General features: G+C 37.2%; 1 protein-coding gene across 11 annotated transcripts in view; it reads right to left on the minus strand.

Moving 5' to 3' along the window:
• Positions 1–2,941: 2,941 nt before the first annotated feature.
• Positions 2,942–24,990, minus strand: part of LOC138176430 (ferric-chelate reductase 1-like) — a 146,405-nt gene continuing 124,356 nt past the window's right edge. For 9 of the 11 annotated variants that reach the window (XM_069107223.1, XM_069107221.1, XM_069107219.1 and 6 more), the window contains 2 exons: positions 21,530–21,591; positions 19,018–21,449 (listed from right to left, as the gene is read on the minus strand). In XM_069107223.1, the coding sequence (XP_068963324.1) occupies positions 21,357–21,449; positions 21,530–21,591 (155 nt within the window). In that variant the 3' untranslated portion in view covers positions 19,018–21,356. Of the gene's footprint in view, positions 3,346–19,017; positions 21,450–21,529; positions 21,592–24,990 lie in introns of those variants that run through there. The other 2 variants (XM_069107226.1, XM_069107225.1) reach the window with 2 other exon arrangements.

The following is a 24,990-nucleotide window of genomic DNA, read 5'->3' on the forward strand; positions in this document are numbered from 1 at the left end:
AGACATAAGTTCAAATTTTACCTTTGACGCTTACTAGCTATGTGACCTTGGGCAAGTCACATTATTTATGTCTTAGATTCACTTTCTCTAAAATGAGTGAATTAGATTCTAAGGTCCCATCCAGCTCTGATCCTGTGATCAGTGCCCCCAGGCAGCTCTCTAAGACTATGAATTTAAAGTGTCAATCTGTAATAGTAGAAAGAGTTTCCTCACAGGGAGTTATCTATGCCATGAAATAGAAGGTCTCTGGGCCAAAACAAACAAATCCCCCCCACAAAAAAATGAAAACTGGGTGAAACACAGATGGCATCTCTCCTAAGCTCCTGTTGTGTATGGGGTTGTGTAAGTAAGTGAAGGGTAATATAAATAGAGTTGGCACAAGGCCAAGATTCTGGGATTGAATTTGGGATCTCTGTTTTCATTCACTTTTAGATTGGTTTCTTTTTAACAGCATATTTGCCCTCTCTCACTCTCCACTCTTCCCCGCCACCTCCTTAGGTCTTCCCTTCATCTAAAGCATCCTGTAAGAACTTGAGCAAGACAAATAAGATGTGCTACTGATTTAAGAAGACTAATAGTCCTCCTTGGGGAACCCAGTTACTCTGAAATTTCATGGTACCACCTGCCAGGGGCCTACCCCTTTAAGGCAAATCCTAGCTGATGGTGAACAGCAGCTGTTTCTGTGATACAGCCAAAAGATCTCCTCTGGTCTATTCCCTGGGGCCCAAGTGTTTTCTCCTGATTAAAACTCAAATTCACATCCAAGACACGGAGGAGTCATGACATTTTAGCCATTACCAGTGTCTGTCTTAAAGGGACAGTCATTTCACAGTTAAGTGGTGACTTTGAAGAGCTGATAAGATGTAAAGTTAACTGAACCTACAACTCTTGGCATTCATGTTGCCCCAGTCTCATCCCACACTCCCTCGATCATTCCTAAAATGCACTCCCTCCTCCTCTCTGTCTATGAGAAATCCTTTTTTTCCTTCAAGTCTCAGCTGAGGTGCCACCTGTCCATGAAGCACATGGAAATTAAAGATTTTTGCTTAATTAAGATCAGAGGATCTGAGTTTGAAACCTGGCTCTCTCACTAGCTGTGTGATGTGGGCAAATCACTGAACTTCCCTGGGCCTCTGTTTCCTCATATGTAAAATGAGAAGGTTGGATGAGAATAGATGACCCCAATGGTCCCTTCCAGCTCTAGATGTATGATCCTGTGGCTCCCAAAACTCCCTCCTCAAATTTCTGGGTACACCCTCTCCTTTGCCTCATCACATCCTATCTTGTAATTATATTCTGTGCATATGCGTCATATCCCCAATATTGGAATGTAAGCTCCTTAAAGGCAGGAACTGTTATATTTCATTTTAGTATCTTCAGTGCCTTGAAACCACCACCTCTTTCTCCTCCTCCTTTTTTTCTTCTCCTTCCTTTCTCCTTCCCTTCTTCTCGTCCTTTTTCTTCTTCTTAAGGAGGGGAAATAAATGGGAACTGAACCAGTGATTTCACTGGTAGGGAACTCCCCATGAGGAAACTCCTTCTGCCACTGTAGATCAATTCAATAAACAATTAATAAATGCTTATTGTGTGCCAGGCACCAGCTCTACAGCTCATACATCTTCTGAGATGCCTAGATATTGGGTGATTAAATGACTTTCTCATGTCAAAGGCAAGACTTGAACCCAAGTCTTCTGGGGCTACCTCAACACCTTACTATAAGTCTCTCATCCCATACTCAATAGATTTTTGCTGAATTGTTGAATTCCTTTGTCAGGCACTGTACTAAGTGCTGCTGAGAAAACACATACAAAGAATGAAACAATCCCTACGTAGCAATGTGTTTCCATTCTAATGTACATAAAAATTTCTATATGGCATAAATATAAAGGTAATAAACACATATATACGTATATATACTTTGGGAGGCAGTGCACTAGCAGTTGGGGAGAATCAAGAAAGGCTTCGTGGCAAGGTGGTGTTTAAGTCCCATCTTAAAAGGAGTGAGACTATGAGGTTGAGAGTTGCTGAGACAAAGTCAGTTTGGTGAGATTACAGAGAGCAGGAGGAAGAGGCTGAAAAGGTAGGTTGGGGGAAAATTATGTAGAGCTGTAAAAGCTAACAGAAAAGTTTGTTTTATTCTAGAATGCTGGTTCTTAACCCTTTTGTGTCATCGGCCCCTTTGGTGGTCTGGTGAGGTCTATGGAAGCACGAAATAATGCTTAAGATGCATAAAATAAAATATGTAGGGTCTCAAAGGAAACTAATTATATTGAAATATGGTTACAGAATTTTTTAAACCAAATTTACAGAGCACAGTTTAAGAATCCCTGTAATCTAGAAGCAATAAGAGGAGCCATTGGTTGAATAGGGTCAGATTTGCACTTAAGGAAAACTTCTTAGGCCAGAGCATGTAGGATGGACTAGAGTGGGGGCAGACTTGAAACAGAGACTCATTCTGAGGCTGTTGCAATAATTTAGGCCTGAACAAAGGTGGTATGAAGTAATGTGAACGAAGCTACATGGGCAAAAAGGAGTCAGACATGAGAGATGTTGTGAAGATAGAAATGTCAATTTCTGGCAATTGACTGGACTTATGGGGTAAGGAATAGTTCAGGGTCCTTAGAACCATGTCTGTGATTGGGAAAGAGTAACTGAAGGACAGTAATCCAATACAATTGCTATCTTACCCAGTTTGGGGACATCTGCAAACAAAAACCAAAACCTTGGAGATTCTCTCTTATCTTAAAAGATTAAACCTTTAAAAGCTCTGAACATATTGGAATAATGGACCCAAACTAAGAATTTACTAGGTTGCTTCAATAAAGCTTTGATTGCATTAATGTAGGTATTCCCTCTTACTGGTGTAGGTCATGATTCCATCCATACATTCCCCTTCTATGCAAATCATCCCATAAATAATTATAACCATAATAACACCTACATTTATAAAGCAATTTAAGGTTTGTAAAGCATTGTACAAAATTTATTTCATTTTATCCTTTCTACAACCATGGGAGGTAGGTGCAATTATTATCCCCATCTTAGTGGTGAAGAAACTGAAAGGCAGATTGATTTTAAGTGATTTTCCCAGTCACACAGCTAGTTAAGTGTCTGAGGTAGATTTTGAACTCAAATCTTTCCTGATTCCAGGTCCAAGATCCAAGTGCTGTATCCACTGCACAATCTAATTACTTCCTCCTCAGAATTGCTTCCAGTGTGCTTGAGGGACCTCCTTCTAGATCCGTGGTCTCCAAAATGTGGGGTCCAGGTCCACTTCAAGATCGTGGTATGACCTCAATGAGTTCATGATCCACCAGTGTATCAGCAATGCCATATTCACAATGCCTATGGAGATTACAAATATGCTGATATAATTATCCATTACAAAATACGTCATGCTTGCCATATGGGGAAATAAACTAGAAAATTTATTAAGATACCAAAAGACTGAGTCCCAAAACCAGAAAGTGAAAGCCATCAGAGTAGTTATGATATTGGCACAGGTAGATAAAGTAGAAAGCACCCATATTTTCAAGCCTTTAAAACAGAACAGGCTACCTCAGGCAAAGGTCCTCCTCTTCCCACTCACAGCAACCACCCAGCGTCTGGGAAGTGCGCTCCCAGCAGCTCCAGCCCCTGGCAGTCCTCAGCAGGAGTCCTTAGCAGAAATTCTGGCTAAGTCAAAAAGGACTTTGCGCTGCCTCTGCCTCTGCTGCTGCTGCCGCCTTCGCCACCACCGCCAGCCACCGCAGGAACGCTAGCTTGGCTTCCCCTTCCTCTTGCTCCGCCCCTTCCTGCTACGTCAGCAAGTCCAATGGGGCATGGAAGATCTTTAAATCCCATAACCCTTACAACCAGTCAGAAGGTGGGAAAATGAGTTGCATCCCCCACTTCCTTCAAGATAGATGATCACAAAACTTGTCTCTAACACAAGAATATTATCTCTTCTACCCACTATCAGTCTAACAGTCCTCTACTTTGCCTTCCCCCCTCTCCTGCTATGCAATCTGCTAACCTCTTGCCTTCTATTCCAGGGTAAACCCCGAGAGCCTTTATAACCTAATCTCAAACCAAGCATCCACAGTAACATCTATGCAAATGTTGTTGGGAAAAATCCACTCTCTCAGTCTACTCCCACCCAACCATCAAGATCCTCTCCTGTCTGAAGTAGGCACCCTTCACCTGACTTTCTGCAGAACTCAGGATTATGTCCTAGAACCTCTTCTCTTCTCCCTGTATACTACTTCACTTCACAATCTTATCAGTTTCCACAGATTTAATTACCATCTCTACCTATCCTGCCCTAAGCTCTCTGCTAACCTCCAATCTCACATCTCTTGCATCTTCTTTTGGGTCCATTATTCCAACTGCCTTTCAGATATCTTGAAGTGGATATTGAGTAGACATCTTAAACTCAACATGTCCAAAACTGAACTCATTATCTTTTCCCCTAAATCCACCCCACCGCCCACCCTACCTGTGTACTGTAGAGGTCAAAAGAATGTTCTCAGTTCTTCAGGCTCACAACCTAGGTGTTATCCTCAACTTCTCACTATCGGTCACCCACTGCATCCCATCTGTTGCCAAGACCTTGCGATTTCACCTTTGCAAAATCTCTGAAAAAGTTCCTTTCTTTCCTCTAGCACTGCTTCCACCCTGGTGCAGTCGCTCATAACCTCACACCAGGACTACGGCCATAGCCTGCCTGTCTCATCTCTCTCCACTCCAGTCCATCAGCCATTCAGCGACTAAAATGACAAAAAAAAAAAAACATTCTCAGAAATTCCAGTGGCTCCCTATTACCACAAGAATCCAATACAAAATCCTCTCTTTGGCATCCAAAGCCCTTTATGACTCAGCTCCCTCTTACCTTTCCAGTTTTCTTATACCTTATTCCCCCATCACTACTCTTTGATCCAGAGACCTCCATGCTGTTCTATGAACAAAACCCTCCATCTCTCAGGTCAACACATTTTCTCATCTGTCTCATCTCCACTTAATGACTTTCCTAGTTCCCTTTGCCTATAAATACCACCTTCTACAGGAAGTCCCTCCCAACCCTTCTTAATTCTAGTGCTTTTCTTTTCTATTTTTTATCTTATATATAGCTTGTTTGTATGTATTTATCTGCTTATTGTCTTCCCCATTCAAACGTAAGCTCTTTTAGGGCAAGGACTGTCTTTTGCCTCTTTTTATACCCCTAGTACTTAGCACAGTACCTGGCATTTAATAAATATCTATTAACTAACCGGCTGACTAATTGTATGGTTCTGCACTCAGAATTAGGGTTTTTCTATTCTGTGGCAGTGGCTGGTGGTCTACCACCACCACCCTCCCAGGCTCATGTCCCCAAACACATTCCTTTTCATTTTCAGTAGAACTGAGTGAGTCACACAGAATGAACAAGAATGAATCTCATCTTTTCCGCAAATCCCTCTTCCAAAATTCCCTTTTACTATCTAGAGCACTTCCTAAATACCCAAGTTCCCAACCTTTGTGTCATCCTTAACTCTCGGCTCTCACTCATGCCAAATAGCCAATCTGCCATAACATTTTGTTGGCATTATATCCACAACAGCTCTTAATCCATCCCTTATCTACATATATGCCCTCACCTTAGTTCAGGTCCTCATCACCTCTTATCTGAACTATTGTAATAGCCTCTTAACTGGTCTCCCTGCCTCAATTCTCTTCCCATTCCCAATCTATCCTCTATACAGTCAAGAAAATGATTTTGCTAAAGCACAGGGAGGTCTGGCCATATCACCCTCCTATTCAGCAAACTTATGTGATTTCCTAATAAGGATAGGTTCTTTTTTCCTTTATTCTTTTTTTTATAGATAGGAGTATATAATTTAAAATTTGGAGAACACTACTCTAGACTTTTGACATTGCTTGGAGAGGATACCAGAGAAGCATAAGGGTAAACAATTACATATCCCTTATTTTTGCCACTTGACCAGTCTTTTCATATATCTTTCTAATAATATTATTTATGTTATATCTCTGCAAATCCTCAATTAATGCCATTGCAGCCTCCTCACTCTCACTATGCACCTCTTCAATGCCCTTTGGGTGACTCACAATTTTAATTCTTCAAAGACTGTGGTATCCCTTGAATCAGCATACAACACTACCTAAAGAATATCAATGGGTCTTTGTTTCTACCAGAAACTTGAGGTCATCAAAAGCACTAGACAATTTTTAAAGGTAATCTAGCCTTCTGAGTTCAAGTCTGGGACCAGCTCATTATTTGCACATGGTATCTGTTCATGATCTATATACTAATGAACCAGCTTTATGATTTGTCCATCCACATATATATCATAGACTAGACTATAGGTATTCTTCATACACTCAGTTTTCTGTGTATAAATAGGCCAAACTTTTTGGAGTGATTATGGACTTCATTCAGAGTCTCTTTATTGTTCCAGGGTTTAATACAAAGAGTTCACTATGATCTACAAACAATTGTAGATTGAAAACCTCACCATCTATAAGAACTGTCTCCCATTTGAACTTTGCTAGACATTTTCCATTATTATGGCAAATGTCTTCATAAAACAAAATCAATCTGATGAAATTAGGATTTGACAGGAATAAATGTGAAGTCCTTGACTTGAGTTTTAATATGCACAATCAATCAAACATCTGATGGAGTGAATCTAGTTCATGTGAAAAAATACTTAAGGGTTTTGGTTAACGACAAGTTCCACATAAGCCAAAAGTGTTGCATAACTTTTTAAAAACCTATTAATAGAGTCACAGCCTCCAGAACAGGAGAGAAAATAGTCCTACTATATACTACTCTGGTCAGATCTCACTGAATAATATGTTCATTCCTGGACACTACATTTTAAGAGAGACAATGATGCATTAGAGTGAATTCATAGAAAGACAACAAAGACAGTGAATTCTTAGAAAATGGTGCCATGTGGGCATCAGTTGAAGAAATCAAATTATCTTAAGTTACTCCAAAGGGCAAAACTAGAGTCAGGAGTTACAGGGAGGAAGGTTTTGGCTCAATATGAGGAAGAAAATTGTAATGAGTAGAGCTGTTCAGCAATTTAATGGAGCTATCTTCAAAAATTAAAATAATAATAGCATTTATAATACCATTCACATTTTACAGATGAAGAAACTGAGATAGGTTAAGTGACTTGCCCCGGATCACATAGTTAGTGCCTAAGGAAGAATATGAACTCATCTTCCTGAATCCAAGTCAAGTACTCTATTCACTATGTCGCCTAGTTTCCTCTAAGGTAATAAGAATGCTATCACTAAAAGTGTACAAGTAAGAGATGGAGGGGATTTTTGTATTATGTAAAAGATTTTGTTAGGCATCTGACTTTAGCTGAGCTTAGCAAGATTGTTACATATAACTAATAACAAATTACCTTCTGGTTATTAAAATAAGGAGGGGAGTAACCTCCCTCTCACCAACTCTGCCTTAGCCAGAGTAAAAGGCCTCAGTAAAGTAGAACCACATGACTTGTTTGAGGGACCTTCAATGAAAAGTAAGTGGTCTTGTTAATAGCTCAAGTAAATAACCTTAAATAACCAAGGTTAAAATCCTAAAAAGTATTCTTAAGTACAGTTACTTGCTAAAGCAAGTAGAAATCATTTTTAAAATATGATGATCTCTAAATCCCATAGTTAATTGAATCAATGTGAATTGAAATAATCAATCATGATACTATATTCAAGAAAATTTTTGCTCTCAAGACTCCGCCTCCAATTAGGCACTCCAGCTCCCACCCTGGAGCCCAGGCTTCTGGTGGGTGAGATTTTACCATAGAGAGCCCAACCCAAACTCACCACTCTGCTCTCCACCCATTCAGACCAGCCTGATCTACTTCACCCCCATTTATCACCTCTTGTTCTGGGGGCAGTAATCAAATAAACACTAGCATTCCTAGATAGAATATGTCAACAAATCACTCTATGACTCCCCTCATCTCTCCTGTTATTTATTTAACTAAAACACCCCGTGCTGCCTACCAATTTCCTATACGTGTTGCCTTCCCATATTAGAATTTTAGCTCTTGGAGAGCAGGAATTATCTTGTTTTTTGTATTTACATCACCAGCTCTCAAAACAGTTCCCAGTACATGGTAAGTACTTAACAAATGGTTTTTTCATCCATTCATTCCCTCTTCCTTTAAGAATAAGTATGTAATCTTATGTATACAATCTAATTCTCAGTACATTTAACATTCAAAAAACTAGACTGTATTTATGTTTCCATGACCCAGGACCAAAATCTTCGATCGCTTTGATTTACAGGGGCTCTTCACTTTATCAAAGCCACGAAGTTAGGACCTGAAAGCACCAGTCCCATGGTTTCAAAGAACCAACAATGATCAGACCTGATGAACTCGATGGTCCCAGTCTGAGCTTTCTTCACAGCCTTTTCTTCTGGCATATGAAAATCAAACAATTGTGACCACAGTCATCTCTAACAAATAATGGGGCAAGTTCTGAATACATAAAAGAGGACAATGAAACTTCAAAAATCTATGCCATTCAGGAAGTGAGTAATGCTATGCTCTTGGAAAAGTGATGCTGTCCAACCAAAAATTGGCAAAGATGATAAAAGATAAAAAATGATTAATTTTGGCAGGGTTGTGGGAAGACAGGTAGATGAATGAACTCTTGGTGGAGCTGTGATAATCAACTTCTGGCAAACAGATTTGGAGTTAGCCTTTACAAATCCCCAAATTGTACATACACTTGACACAGTGATACTACCACTAGGGACATACTACAAGGAGGCCAAAGACAGATGAATAGTTCCTATATATAAAAAAAATATTATAACCACTTTTTGTAATAACAAAGTACTGGAAGGAAAAAAGGATGCGAGTTAATAAGGAAGCTGAACAAATTGTGGTATGTGAATGTAATGGAATACTATCATGCCGTTAAGAAATAATGAATATGAAAAACTTCAAAAAACATGAAAAGTCTTGCATAAACTAATACAGAGCAAAGTAAACAAATGCAAGAGAACAATTTACAAGATGTTTGTAACAATGTAAAAGAAAGAAACACTGAAAGAATTTGGAACTCTGATCAGTGCAGTGACCAATCACGACTTCAGAGGATTTGACGGTGAAGCATACCTCCCCACCTATCTTCACAGGTGCAGAATGAAGGATGTATTTTCTGACATGACAAATGTGTTATGTTTTCTGACATGAAAAATGTGTTAATTTGTTTTGGTTGGATATACTTACTTATTATAGGAGAGGGCTGGAGTAGTCATTGTGAAGACTTTCTATTTTAAGAAAGAAAAGCATCAATAAAGCCTACCAAAGAAGGAAAGTAAGGTGATGCTATCACCATGAAGAAGTAAAATCAATCAAGTCTCCCTGACTATTGGCAGTTGCTGTCTAGAAGCAGCAAGATTACTAGGATTAGGTAAAGCTACAATACCAAGTCATAGCAGAAACTGGCATGTGGTTTTAACTAGACTGGAATCAACAGGGCAGGCCAAGAGCCAAGCATTAGCAGGGGACCAGACAGGCTGGCTCTTGCTGAACCACTTTAGGCTATGAAAACAGTGGCTAATCACTAGAGCTCATGGGCAAGGTCAGACAGGATAACCAAGGTAATGAGTAATAGCCCACACAATCTCATGGAACAGAACAGAAAGAATAATATAAGGCAGAGATGAGAGCCCCATTTCCATCAAGGGCCACAGACCCGTGGCAGCTGGGGGCAGGATGGAATCACAGTACTATAGATTTTCAGAGTTGGAAGGGACCTCAGCAGCCATCAAGTCCAACCTATGCTCAAAAAGAATCTTTGTTATGTCATATCCAAAAACAAATCATTGCTTAAAGACCTCCAGTGAGAGGGAATCCATAGTCTCCAACAGTCCATTACACTTCTGACTGGCTCCAACTGTTAGGAAGTTTTTCCTGATATCAAACCTAAATCTTACCTTTTTCCATCTTCTATCTAGATCTCCAAGTTAGGCTCTCTTGGACCAAACAGAACACAATCAATCCTTTTTCCATATGATAGCCCCTCAAGTATTTGAAGACAGGCAATATTAGAATATAGGTTCCTTGCAAGCAGGGATTATTTCAAGCTTTGTATTTTTATCTATCCCCAGTTCCTAGCATAGTGTCTGACACACAGAAGGTGTCTGATAAATATTTAGTGATTCATTGATCATGTCCTCCTTGAGTTTTCTTCAGTAAGCTAGTATTTATTAAGCACCATGTTGCAGTCAATCTGCCAAGCTAAACATTTGTCTCTATCTGATCCTCAAGTGGTATTAAACCAAGATTCTTTGTTCTATCTACTCTCTTCTAAATGACTATCTCCAACTCACAAACATCTTTCCTAAAATGTGACTTCTAGACTTGAACTATACTTTAGATGTGATTTCGCTTTTTTAGCCACCATAACATACTATTGATTTATTGAGCTCATAAGTCAATAAAAACCTTCAGATTTTTTTTCAGAAGAACTGCTATAAAACTATATCTTTTCTATCTTATACTCAGAGGGTCAATTTTTTAAAACTCAGATAATATTCAATTTTTATTCCTATTAAATTTTACCATATTAGTTTTGTTCCAATGTTCTATTCATACAAGATCTTTTTTGATCCTTATTCTTTCATTCAAATAATTGTACCTCCTAGCTTTGTGTCACTTGCAAATTTGATAATTTGCTTTCTAAATCACTGCTTAAAAAAAATAAACATTTTTTTATGGGTCTAGCATAAATCCATGGGGCACTCCACTGGAGACCTCCAACCAAGATGAAATCAAACCACTGTTTGAGTCCAACCAGTTCCAAATCCATATATTTATACTATTAGCCTCCAAGCCTGCATCCCCTCTCTTTTCTATAAAAACACCATGAGAGATTTTATCAAATGATTTGCTTCAATCTAGTTAAGTCTTCCTTAACTAGGAACATTCTTCTGATCTACCAGTTTATGTACCATTCAGGATATGGACTGAACCTGTGATTTTTACTAGTATAGCAGATGTTTCCTCTGTGAGGAAACAACCTCTACCAATTCAAGCTGATACCTTCTCTGCAGCTTACTTTCTTAGAAAGTTGCCTAAAGCACTGAGAAGCTGGTACCTGACCAGTCATAGGTCAATATGTGTTAATGACAAGATTTGAAACCAGGTCTTTCCAGTTCCAAGACTACCTTCTCTATCCATCACACCAAGTTATCCATCCCTTCAGTTTAGTAAGAATGTCAAAAGAAGAAATAACACTAGCCTGGTGTGACTTGTTCTTGATGAAGACATGCTAGCTCTTGGTGAACAATGATTCCTTTTCTAGATGCTCAATGATCATCTCCTTAATGATAAATTCTAGCATTTTTTTTTCCAGGAACAAAAGTCAAATTCCCTAGTCCATAGTATACAGATTCCACTTTCTCCTCTCCCCGCCCTTTAAAAAATTTTATATATACATCTATAAAAATTTGCCTTTCTCCAAGCCTGTAATACATTTCCTGTTCTCTACTACCTTTCAAATATTACTGACAGTGGTTAGACAATCACATATACCTATTCTTTCAGTACTTAAGGATGATATTCATCTGGGCCAGGTAATTAGAATTCCTCAAGTGCCACTAAACTGTTCTCTTTCTTAGCTTGAGTATCAACTCACTGTTATTTTTTGTCTGCTCTTTCTGATCCATACACTATTCTCCTTGGCAGAGAGAACAAAAGCAAAATAATTATGTAACCCTACCTTTTTTCTGTTATCGGTAATTATTGTCCATGCCAAACCAACCAGTAGCCCCATCCTTTTTTTTTATTAGACTCTTTCACCCAGTATGGTTTCTAAAACAAATAAATACTTCTAGAAAAGGTGAGTTGATACTGGGGTTGAGGCTGATGGAGTCCTCAGCTATATTTTGTGGACTAAAGCTGATCTGTTATTCACACTGGATCCAGTACCAATGTGGCGAGCCCCCAAGAGCAGAACACTCCTCAGAATTCCATTCTATTCCCCCTGGATTGACTTCCCTCGTAGAATTTAGTCCATAGAAGACTACCTCTCCTACCCTTGAGCCCTTTGAAATTTGTTCTTCTCAAATCTAGGGGCATATGTCAGACCCACTTTTCTTCTCTCCTCTATCACAAACCCTAAAAGAAAGTGCATATTTCCTCTCAAGGCTCTTATCTTTTCCATACCAGAGACCAATTCCTCCTTGTTGGTGAAAACAGATCTAAAATAGAATTTCCATTTGTTGGTTCTCCTACTTTGGAAGATAGAAATTATCCTTAGTAAGTTAAGAAGTTATTAGCTGCTCTGCTTTTAACAGTTGCAGCAGATGCTGGAAAATTGAAATCTCCCATTATGACTCTCCAGGTAGAGAATGTTGACATAAGGCTGCATGCCCTTACAAGGAACAGAGTTGGTGTGAGAATTCTGGAGAGGAAAGACATTTCTTCAAGAGGACACACTTGGTGCCAGACTCTTTTGGGGACCAACACCAGATACCTGGAGAGAAGGAGACAAACTACAGAAGCTGTAGAAATATAGGTAAAACCAGCTCCTCAAAAGGTTCTGTCACCACTTGTACCCTCTTGAAAAAGAACTGTTTCTCCTCTCCAAAACCCTCTTCCCAACTATGCCCCTCCCAGTTTTGCATCAGCATTCTCTTCAATAATTAGGAGAGTTTTATGCAAAAGCTCAAGGCTTGGCTGGGAACCCTGATTACAATCTTTTACATGTGACCTGTTCCTTAAACTCCTCACCTATTTCCTCTTTCTGCCAAGGAGGTCAGTAGTATGCTCTAAGGACAAAATCCCTTCTATTTGTACCTCCATCTATCGATCTTCATCCAAATGCTCTTTTCCATGTTTACCTTCCTTTGTTTCTTAGACTTATTTAAATGATTATGATTTCTTAACATATAATGCTACCCCACTAGCCTTTTTTACCTATACTGTTAGTTTTGAATAAACTCTATCTATCCAGAAGAAGCACACCTGCTGACTAGGAGGGCGGGTGACAGAACAGGTTTCACCTCTGTCCATAACCTACCAACCCCACTCTGTTGTAAGGAGCAGCAAACAGAATGAAGAAAATTCTATACCCTTTGCCCTTTCATAGCAAAATAACCCCTTGGAGACTGTGAACATTATTATTCATCTGTCATCCACTACTATCCCTATGGTTAACAAGATCCTATCATCTGTTTCTCTATCCCTGTATTATTCAATCATTGCTCACCTAAGAACAATCTATCCCCAATCCTCACTTTCTAGGCACTTAACCCAATTCTTCTCAATTCTTTTTCTCTCATGACCCACTCTAATCATGCCCATCCCTTCCACTGTGCCCCTTGAATTCCCACTCCATAATGAACAAAATTTCTTCATCCTGAAACTTTTTCTCTTCCTTTGCTTCCAACAATTTCCCTCAGTGAGATTTTGCTTTTCCTATATGACGCCACATCCCTAGTCATCTTCTCCAACATGGACTATACTTTCATTGATCTTACCTTTCCCAACACACTGGTTCTAGGGAGAAGTTGGAGGGCTCCTAGCTTCCCATTGTCACTTCTAGATTCTCCTTTTGTTGTCATTGCTCAGCAACATCTTTATCCTCTTCAAAGTTCACATTACCCCCACTCTATTCAAAATATGTTGGCTGTTGTCATCTACTCTTAGGTTATTCTCCTTCCTTTCCCTAGGAATTTATTACTTAACTGACTAACTTTTTCATCTCTAGCTCCTATCTTTATACTAAAGGACTTCAACACGCATATGGATTCTCCTTCAAACTCTCTATCAATTTCAAATCCCTTGAACTCCTCTTTCCAACTCTGCTCCACACAGGGATGGTCACACCCTTGATCACCCTCAACTGTTCCTACTTCCTTCTGACAATTCCTCATCTGATAATGAACTCATTATTCCATTTCTCCCTATGCTTCACCCTCCTGGACCTATTCTCCACCTTTACCTCAACCTTCAATACCTCTACCTGTCATACTTTCTCATTCTATTGCCATTGTTCTGACTTCACTTTCCTCCCTTCCTAATCTTAACAATATAGTTAACCAATTCAACTCTGTACCATCATCAGCTCTTGAATCACTTGCCACTTTGTTCAATCACCACTCTTCCTGAGTTTTTAGCCAACTTTGATTGGTGCTGTCGTGTCATCCAATTGGAAAAATTTAGCAGATAATTGGAAAATAAGTCTGAAATTCTGGGGAGATGTTGGAAAATGGAAATTCAGATTTGGAAACCATTTTGAAAACCATTTGAACCAATGATCCTTAAAGCCAAGGGAGCAAAGGAGCTCCCAATGAGAAAGTACCATAGAGTGAAATGTCACAGAAGCAAAGAGATGAAAGTCAAGTGTCCAATTCTGCAGAGAGAGAAGAGAATAAGGACTAAAAAATAGCCACTGGACATAGCCATAAAATCATTTTTATCCTTCAAAAACAGTTTCAGTGAAGTGGTGAGAATGGAAGCCAGATTACAAAGAGTTGAGGAGGGAGAAGTGGAATCTCAGAATTCTTTTAATTTCCATTTCCCAAATTTGTAGCAATTTAGAGCCCTTTTTTTCATTTAGCTATAGATATCCTGAGATTCTTCTGAATAGTTCTTCTTATAAATTGGACTAAATGTCTTTTAAATATCAGAAATGAGACCTTTATCAGAGAAACTTGCTACAAAGATTTTCCTCAGTTTGCTGTTTCCCTTTTAAACTTAGTTTTATTGAATTTGCTTGTGCAAAACCTTTTAAAGTTTATAAAGTTTAACTACTTAAAGTTTATTTTAAAGTAATAAAAATTATTGATTTTATCTTCTATCACTAGTTTGGTCATGAATTTTTCTCCTAGCTATAGATTTAATAGGTAATTTTTTCCATGTTTCTCTAATTTACTTAAGATGTGGCTTTTTGTATCTAGGTCACATACCCATTTTGAGCTTACCTTACTATAAGGGGTGAAGTATTAGTCTAAATATAATTTCTTCCATAATGTTATCCAATTTTCTCAGTAGTTTTTGTCAAATAATGAGTCCTTTTCCCAGCAGTTGGGTTCTTTGTGGTTGCCAAATACTAGGCTATTAGATATATTTCCTTCAATATATTGTGTAGCTAATCTGTTCCACTGATTGATCACTATTTTTTAGCCAGTACCAAATTGTTTTGAGAATTACTATTTTGTAGTACAGTCTGAGATCTGGGACTGATAGACTCCTTTCATTCCTACTTCTTTTCCTTAATTCCCCTGAGATTCACAACCTTTTTTGCTTTCATATGAATTCTATTATTATTTTTTCTAGTTCTACAAAGTAATTATTGATAGTTTAATTGGCATTAAATTATGTTAATTTAGGTAATATTGTCATTTTTCTTATACACTCATATTCTATCCATGAGTAATTACTGTTCTTCTAATTGTTTAGGTTTGTCTTTATGTAAATAGTGGTTTGTAGGTGTAGTTGTATTTGTGTATCTTGGAAAGTAGATGCTCATATATGTTTTATATCTTCCACAGTAATTTTAAATGGAATCTCTCTTTCTATTGACTTTTATTGATATTAAATAGAAATCCTGATGGTTTACATGGATATATTTCATATCCTGCAAGTTTGCTACAGTTATTAGTTATTTCAATTTAATTTTAGTTGATGCTTTAGATTTCTTTAAGTACACAAACATACCATCTGTGAAGTGATAATTTTGTTTCTTCTTTATACATGATAATATCCTAAATTAATTTTTCTTGTGTTATTGGCAATGTACATATTTATTTCACTCTTGGTTTTACTGGGAAGATTTCTAGTTTATCTTGATTCTAAATGGAAGCTGTTGGCATTAAGATACAATTAACCATTTTAAATAAAGGCTTATTTATTTGTATTTTTTCTAATGTTTTAACAGAAATGGATGTTTTACTCCGTCATTAGCTTTTTCTTCATTTATTGATATGGGTGTGTGATTTTTGCCTTTTTGTTATTAATATTGTTAATAAAGTTTATAGTTTTTCTATTATTAACCCCACTCCCATTTCTGACATAAATCAAACCTGGTTATATAGTTTATATCTTCTTTGTTTTATTTAACATTTTTACATCCATGTTCATTAGGGATACTGGACTATTGTTTTCTTTTTCTGTTTTTACTCTTCCTAGTTTACGTATCAAGACCATATCTGTATCATAGAAGGGATTTGATGGGATCCTTTCTTTTGTTGTTTTTGCAAATAGTTTATGTAATATTTGAATTAATTTTAACTTTGAATTTTTGATGGAATTCACCTATTAAACTATCTGGTCCTGGAGTTTTCTTTGGAAGTTCCTATATAGCTTGTTCAATTTCTTCCTCAAAAATTGGGTTAAATTGACTATTTTTTGTTCTGTTACTTTGAATATTTTATATTTTTACAGATACTCATTTAAATTGATTTTATTCATGTAGTTAGGTAAAATAGTTTTTAATATACTTTATTTCTTCATTTGTTATGAGTTCTTTTTAATTTTTTATAGTGGTAATTTGGTTTACCTCTTATTTTTAATCAAACTGGATAACTTCCCTCCAAAAAACCCAGCTCATAGTTTTATTTGTTAATTGATTTTTTTGTTTTGTTAGTCTTTTTTTTTTTCAAGATTTTTATTTTAGTGCTTTTTTTTTTTTGCTTTTTGGAGGGCAATTGGGTTTAAGTAGCTTGCCCAAGGTCACACAGCTAGGTTTTTTGTTTGTGTGTGTTGTGTCTGAGGCCAGATCCAAACTCAGGTCCTCCTGACTCCAGGGCCAGAACTCTACTCACCGCGCCACCTAGCCACCCCATATTTTAGTGTTTTATTTGGAATTTTTTATTTGTTGAGTTTTCTAATATTTTTAGTTTTATTTCCAATTCACTGATCTCTTCTTTCTCCTTTTCTTGTTAATAAATTTCTAGATATAAATTTTTGCCCAAAAATTTCTCTAGTTGCATCTCCAAAAGTTTGATATGTTCTCTCATTGTTGTCAATATCTTTCATGAAATGCTCCCTTTTTTTCTGTTACTTGTTATAGGACTTAACAGACATTTAGGATTAAATTATTTTCAATTAATTTTAATACCCTTTATCAGTAGTCCTTTAACACAATTGTTATTGTATTCTCATTAGTAAAAGATGTCATTTTCTGATTTTTCTGCATTTGGTTGAGGTTTTTATGTCTCAAAAAATGGTTAATTTTTGTAAGTGTGCCATTCACAGCTGAGAAATATGTATACTCATTTCTACTTCTATGTAATGATCACCAGAGGTCCACCATCTTTTTTTTACTAAAATTCCATTAGGTTTTTCATTTTTCCTTATTATCTTTGGCTTGATTTATCTGGAGCTGATGGAAGAAATGAGGTTTCCCACTTTTATGGTTTTACTATCCATTTCTCTTTATAATTCATTTAATTTTTCCTTTAAGTATTTAGAAGCTATGCAATTCAGTGCATATATATTATACTGAAATTAACTATCTATATTACCATTCAGCAAAGTCATTTTCCAATTTGCCTCTTTTAATTAAGTTTATTTTTGTTGTTTCCCTGTGTGAAATCCCCCACTTTTCTGGGTTCAGCAGAGGAATAACAAATTTTGCTCATACCTCTTATTTCAGCTCTCTATGTTTCAAATGTGTTTCTTGTAAACAAGGTATCAGTGGATTTTGCTTTCTAAACAAGTCTGCTTACCTCTTTACTTTTATGGGTGAGTACATGCCACTTACATTCACAATAATGATGATTGCTTATATCCCACCACATTTCATTATAATTTTTTCTTTATACTATTTGCTCACTGTTTATTTCAAGTTGTTGCCCCTTCTTGTGTTTTCCTTTTAAACTTCTTTTCACTATCCTCCCTTCAAGCTTAGGATTTGTTTTGCTTATGACTAATTCCTCCAACTCTGCTCTTCCTTTTATACTTGCTATTTTTCCTCTCCTCTTCCATTCTTCAGAATTTAATGTGTTCCTACACCAAACTCTGTGTTTGTGTGTGTGTGTGTGTGTGTGTGTTTTGCCCTCTTTTAACCAGTTTAGGTAAAACACTACCCTCCCCCAACACACTCCTTCTATGTTGGTATATAGCTCTACTTACAAAAACTACGTGCACTAACAAATTCCCCATTTTCCCCTAATATATCCTTTACCTCCTTTTATTTTTTCACACGGCATTTCTTAAACACTACAAAATTAATTATGACCTCTATTACCCTTTGTGGCTTTAAGATTCTAGAAGAAAAAAAACTTTTAACATCCTCTTTCCATTAGAATGTAAACAGGCTCCCCTACTCTAGGGATCTAGTTGAGAAGAGACCCATAGCAGAGCCCCTTCCTTCATATGTAAGTACTATGTCCACTACAGTCTCTTGGAATTAGGTGTTTAAATTTTCAAAAGCAACATGTTGGAGTGGAAAAAACATTGTACTTAAAGACAAAAGAATTTAGATCTGGGTAGCTTTGATGCTTATTAGCTGTGTGACTATGGGAAGGTCATTACTTCTCTGATTTTCTGGTTCCAAACTGGCAAAAATGGACCTAGTAATACAGGTGTTATTTAGGTACCTAGGTGGCAAAAGTGGATAGAGTATTGGACTTAGAGTTAGGAAGACCTGAATTCAAATGCTACCTCAGATAATAACTGTAATTTTGGGCAAATCTTTTTACCTTTTACTTTCCCAGTTTTCTCATCTTTAAATGGAAAGAAATAATGGCATGTGCCTCACAGAGTTTTGAAGATAATGTATGAGAAACCACATGTAAAGCATTTTACAAACCTTAAATACCGCTATATAATACTAGCTATTATTTAGCTAACATCATGTTGTGAGGAAAATTCTTTGTAAATTGTAAAACAAAGCAATTTAATCATGTGAGTCATTAGTATTCATGAGGAACACACTCAAATTTCTCTTGTACTCTGTTTGGAGAGGGAAAAAAAGAAGGCAAGAAACCCACTCCCTCTTTCAAAGCATTTGTGGAGTTTCAAAATCACATGTAACAGAAGTAAGAAAAAATAAAACAGGATTTACAACTTTATTTGTAACGATTTATGTAAATCTTTATAGCAAAGAAAACAAATGTGGACAAAAGAACAGGCATTTGATATCCAAGGAGGTCAGCTTTGATTAAGAAAAATGATAACTCTTACTTTTAGGGGGCAATTTTCTTCCATTAGAATGAAATTAGAAATGCTTTATGGTACAACTTTTCATTTCAGTGCAATTGTTGGTGTATCACCTTTATAAATACAGTGTTTTTTTCATAAGAGTATTTCTACAGATAAATAATACAGAAAGGGTTAAAGTGGTTTTCCTTAGGTGAAGGAAAATTGACTAGAGTTCACAGATGGCTACAATTCATCACTCATACTATCAAAGCTCATCTTCCCCCTTGAATCACTTCCCCTCCCCTTTGATTTAGAATATATGTAACATGAAATTTATTCATCTACAAATCCTTACTACCAGCAAGCAACAGAAAAAAATATTCACACATTATATTACTATCCTCCACCTTTTTTTTTTCCTTTGAAGGGGGGAAGACAAGGCAATTGGGGTTAAGTGACTTGCCTGAGGTCACACAGCTAATAAGGGTATCAAGTATCTGAGGCCGAATTTGAACTCAGGTCCTGCTGAGTGCAAGGCCAGTGCTCTATTCACTAGGCCACCTAGCTGCCCCCCACCTTTTAAAAATAATAAAACTAACAATACAATAATGACAGGAACACGGACCACAAGAAAAAAAAAATCTGCATTTAGAAAAGATGAACAGAGAAAGTCCAAGTTAACCCTCTAATTTTTTCTTGATTCATGCATACTTACAAAGAGAAAGAAAAGTATACAATTTTATCCAACAAAATAAAAAATAGCAAGTATGACTTATGCTGTTCCTTGAATAGAGATTGTCTATGGCCCAAACAAAAAATTTAACATTATCAAAACACTTAGAGAAATACCATTTAAAATACTAATAACAAATAAAGACCTCCTCAATCTATTTTGTAAAAGAATATTTAGTAACATCTAGTTCCTCCCTCCTCAGGTAGGTTTCATATGTTTACTATGAGGTCTGTAAACAAACATCTATAAAAGGGAAAAAAAAGTCACCTTGCCTTCCTTTCTCTTGCTCTCCTCACCCCTACAAATACAATGCAATGCTAATGCTAATGTTTCTCATTAACTTTTTGTGTTCCACCACTACCCCCAACAAAGAAATAAATTTTAAATAAATTTAGGGAGGGACAGCTGCCAAACTGAATGCTTTCATGTCATGTTGGTATGGAAGCACGAGTCTGGATCCCTGAGCATTGCAACAAGATAGATTAGATCCAGAACTCCAGTTTTAGAGCACCACCCAATGGTAGAGGTCACAATGGCAACTGTGGAAACTGCCCACACACCACAGGAAGGGACAACCCACTAAAAATAAAACAAAAAAGACAAGAAGAATGGCATTTTCTGCTTCAATTTGTGGGTTTCTAAAATTTCTGAGGCAACACAGGTTTTTTTTTAATCTTTTTAAAAGATTGCGGAAAGAAATGGAGGGTGCTAGACATATATTTGCACGTTTTTTTAATTCAATTTGCCCAAGTGAGTTTTGTCCTCATCAACCTTAATAAGAGTCACAGGTTATAGTTTAAAGAGGAGCATGGAAAAGAGATGATTCCATGTTTCTGTTCTAGTCCTGAAGCTCTTTAAAGGATTCTGTTAGACCAGCAGATGAAAAGACTTGATGGGCCAGAGAGTTCTGCACAAGGGCACAGAATGCTTGCCAGATGGGGTCTTAAATAAAGATAAGCAGCATATAACATGGGTTATATTCAAAACTCTTCTAACAACCATGTAGCTTCCCATTTTAAGAGAAGATAAGGAGACTATTAGGATGAATTAATAGAAAATCATGGATTTCTTTTTAACTATAGAATATTTGCTATTGGAAACGTATCTTTTTCAATAGAAATTCTTTTCTTCCATAAGTTAAGTGAATCTGGAGTTTGGTTTTGTTTAGGACAGAGTAGGCATTAAAAGTTCTTTGCCAATTTGTTTTGTTTTTACTATACTTACCTCATAGGAGAAAATTTGAGGACAGTTTCTTGAGGTATAACCTTCCTTAAACCTGGAGAACTGCACATAAGGGACTTAATGTAAGTTTATTATCCAGGTAACCCTTACTGAAAGTTTATTTTCAGTGACCCTAGCTCAGAATCCCTTAATAAACATGACACTCATCTTCCAAGCTAACATTTCAGGAAAAAAATTGGAGGCAGTTAATACAGGCTTTGAGTCCCATTATCTCCTCATCATTCAAGTCCAAGGTTCTGTTTGCCTTTGTTCACACACTGTTGGAAATTAGATCACTGCCGGCCAATTGCAGATAGGAATATGAAGAGAAAAGCTACATTTCCACAAAAATAGATAACCAACACCACCTTTTTAAATGTGTGGCCCTGAAAGAAAAATGGATATATTTCAGCAAAGTACACACCACTTTCCAATTTGATCTTACATGAAGACTAAAAAGACTCACCTCTGCCTCAGCTGTTGTAAATGACTGAAGAATCTGAATTCTATCATCTTCCAAAATTTCAACTGTCAAAAACAGTAAGATTTTATCAAGGGATTTAACAACATTGCCTCTTCTACTTTTCCTTACCCTCCCATCTCTGAGATCTTGAGCTTCTGATTGATTAGCATTCATCTAATCCTGCTTCTTGACTTCCATTTCCCTGATGGCCCAAAGTTTTCTCCAGCAAATGTCCAGGCTGCCTGTCTTATGACAAAACTTCTCTGGACAAAGCAGCTCCTGGTTTCTATCACTCCCTTTACCCCAGGACTTAAATGTTTCATTCATAAGTTAAGAGCAAGATACCACCACAAGCACTTCTCCAGCATGAGGCACACCTGGCATTACCTCCACCTGCCTCCCAACCAAGCTCCGACTGCCCAAGCCATAGCTCCTCCTACTCTTGCCTGCTATGAAATAAGCCTCCTGGGAACTCAGAATACAGCATCATCAGCTGCTACCTACAAAAATACCCAGGCCTCCCTCATCCTAAAAAAGCAACATTTGATCCTACCATTCCCACCTGGTACCAGTCTGTATCCCTTTCCCTTTTCTTGGATAAACTTCTGGAGGAACACATCTAAACACATGTCACCATTTCCTCACCTCTCACTCTCTTCTAATCTTTCTGTATTCTAGCTCCCAATTTCATTAATCAACTGACACAATTATTCAAAGTTACCAGTGATCTCTTAATTTAAAAATCTAATGGCCTTTTCTCAATCCTGATCCCTTGTGACCTTTCTACAGGATTTAGCACTATTTATTACCTTCTACTCCTGGATACTTTCTAGGTTTTTGTTATACTGTTCTCTCTTTGTTCTTTCCCTGCCTGTCTGAACACTTTTTCAGTCATCACTGTTGATTCTTCATCCATGTCATGCCAACTAATCCTGGGCTCTTCCCTGGGCCCTGTCCTCTTTTCTCTCTATCTTCTCATTTAATGTATTCATCAGCTCCCATGAATTCAATTACAATCTTAATGCATATAATTCCCATATTTTACTCTTTCTGAGCTCTAGTCTCCCATCACCTTTTGGACTTCCAAATCAACATGTCTAAAACAGCTTATTATAAATTTGGCCTCTGTCCCTGGGTTCCAGTAACAAATAATAACAATAACAATAGCTAGCACTTATGTAGTGCTTTAATATTTAGAGAGAGCTTTTAAAATATCTCATTTTAACCTCATGACAACCTGGGAGGATGCTATTGTTATCCCTATTTTGCAGATGAGGAAACTGAGGCAAACAGCGTTTTCATCTTATCATGCCCAGTTCCCAGCCACCAGCTTCAAACTATACTACTAAGCAAGTTGTGACCTTCCAGTGAACCCTTTTTTTCAGTTCTTCCTTATATGTTGTCTTCCCCAGTAGGAGGTAAGTTTCTTCAGGGTAGGGACTATTTTGTTTGCTTTTATTTGTATACCCAGCTCTTATCATAGTGCATGGTACTTGGCAAAGGCTTAAAAAATCCTTTTTTTATTCATTTCTCTGAAGTTCCCATCAAAACCCTATCAATCCCAAATCACAGGGATGTATTTTAAACAGCTTCCATTAAATCCTCCCTTAAAGTTTCATCATGGTGACTGTCTTCTTAAAAGTGCTGCTATTATACTCTTTTTTTTTATAAAGCAATTGGGGTTAAGTAACTTGCTCAAGGTTACATGGCCAGGTGTTTCTGGGTGGGTGCTAAGTGTCTGAGCCCGGGATTCAACACTGGAGCCGGTGCTCTTACTCGCTGTGCTACCTGGCCGCCCCTATTATACTCTTATACTAGCAAAGGAAAGCTCTGGCAGGTCCCAGGAACCTTGGAAGGTCAGAAGTGGAGGCCTGACAATGAACTAGAAGCCTATGGCTGAAGGCCCAGCATAAGCTAAATTCATTCTCTCTGGTCTCTTCCCCTCTTTAATCTATCCTCCATAAAACTGGCAAATTCAGTATTTCCAGAGCATAGATCTGAACATAAAGGAAAATATTAGAAACTCTTTTGCCCAGTTATATGCCAGTAAAACTGACAAATGAAATGGATGAATGTTAACAGAAATATAAAATACTCAAACTAACAGGACAAGAAATAGGGAATTTAAACAATTCAAGTTCATAAAAGGAAATTGAACAAAATATGAACTCCAAATAGAAAAAAAAAGACAAGCACCAGATGGATATGCAAATAAATACTATAAAATAGTTTTTAAAAAATAATTCCAAAAAATTGTTTAAAAAATAAGAAAATAAGTGATCTACCAATTTTCCTCTGCTCAAAAAACTCCAATGGCTCCCTCTTACCTCTGTGATAAAATATTACTCTCCTTTATAACAACTGGACCCAAGTCTACCCTTCCAGGCTCACTTCACATTATTTTCCTATAAACATTCTAAATTCCCAACAAACTGACCTGCTTGTTTTACTCTATACAAGGTAATTCCTCTCCTGTCCCCCAGGACTTTGTAAAGACCCCCTTGTTTGGAATAGTGTACTCCTTCCTCACCTCTGCCCTTTTGAATGTCTTAGATTCCCTCAAGGCTCACCTCAAGTGTTACCACTTATGTAAAGCCTATCTATCAATAACAGAAGCAGCAGGCAGAATAATATCAATAGCTAGTACTTACATAGAACCTTAAGGTTTGCAAAGTGCTTTTAAAATATCTCATTTTAACTTCACAACAACCCTGAGAGATGCCATTATTATTCCTATTTTATAGAGGAAGAAACAGATATTAAGTGACTTGCCTAGAGTCACACAGCTAGTAAGTTTCTGAGGCTGTATTTAAACTCAAGCATTCCTTCCTACCTACAGGCCCAGCATTCTATCAAATGCACCACCTAGTTGCCTTCTTATCAACCAGCAAACAGATAGTGTCTACTATGTGCTAGGCACTGTGCATGCTAGATCATGGAGATACAAAGACAAAAATAAAACCAATCCTGCTCTTGAGAAGTTGATATTCTTGATTCCCCCAGCTAATAGTGCTTCTCCCTTCCCTTGCTCCCAGATTATTTGTACTTGCTTATTTCTCTGTGTGTTGTTCTTTCCCTTCTCCCTACAGTAGAAATATAAGTCCCTTAATGGCAAATAATAGACAGTTAATAAATGTCTGATGAATAAATGAATGAATTTAAAGAGCTTCTTCATCAGAAAGTTGGCCACAGTGATTATTTTCTGCCACACCAACTCAAGAAATTATCTACTAAGGTATAGAGGGGTTGTGTTATGTACTAATGCAAAGGTCACTAAACACTACAAAAACTATGAATAGTTGAAGAAGTATTTTAAATAGGCTTTATATCAGCCAACAATAGTGAAGTTAGCATCACAATTTACTTAACATTTCTTTCAATGGTCAAAACTGCATAACATTCACTATCCAGTACCTAAATGTCACCCAAACTGCTCAATGTATCCAGCATACATACAGCCAAAA

Source organism: Petaurus breviceps, unplaced genomic scaffold (assembly GCF_028583685.1).
Source record: "Petaurus breviceps papuanus isolate PSGF00001 unplaced genomic scaffold, PetGlider_PUasm1.0 89201, whole genome shotgun sequence".
Taxonomy (NCBI): Eukaryota; Metazoa; Chordata; class Mammalia; order Diprotodontia; family Petauridae; genus Petaurus; species Petaurus breviceps.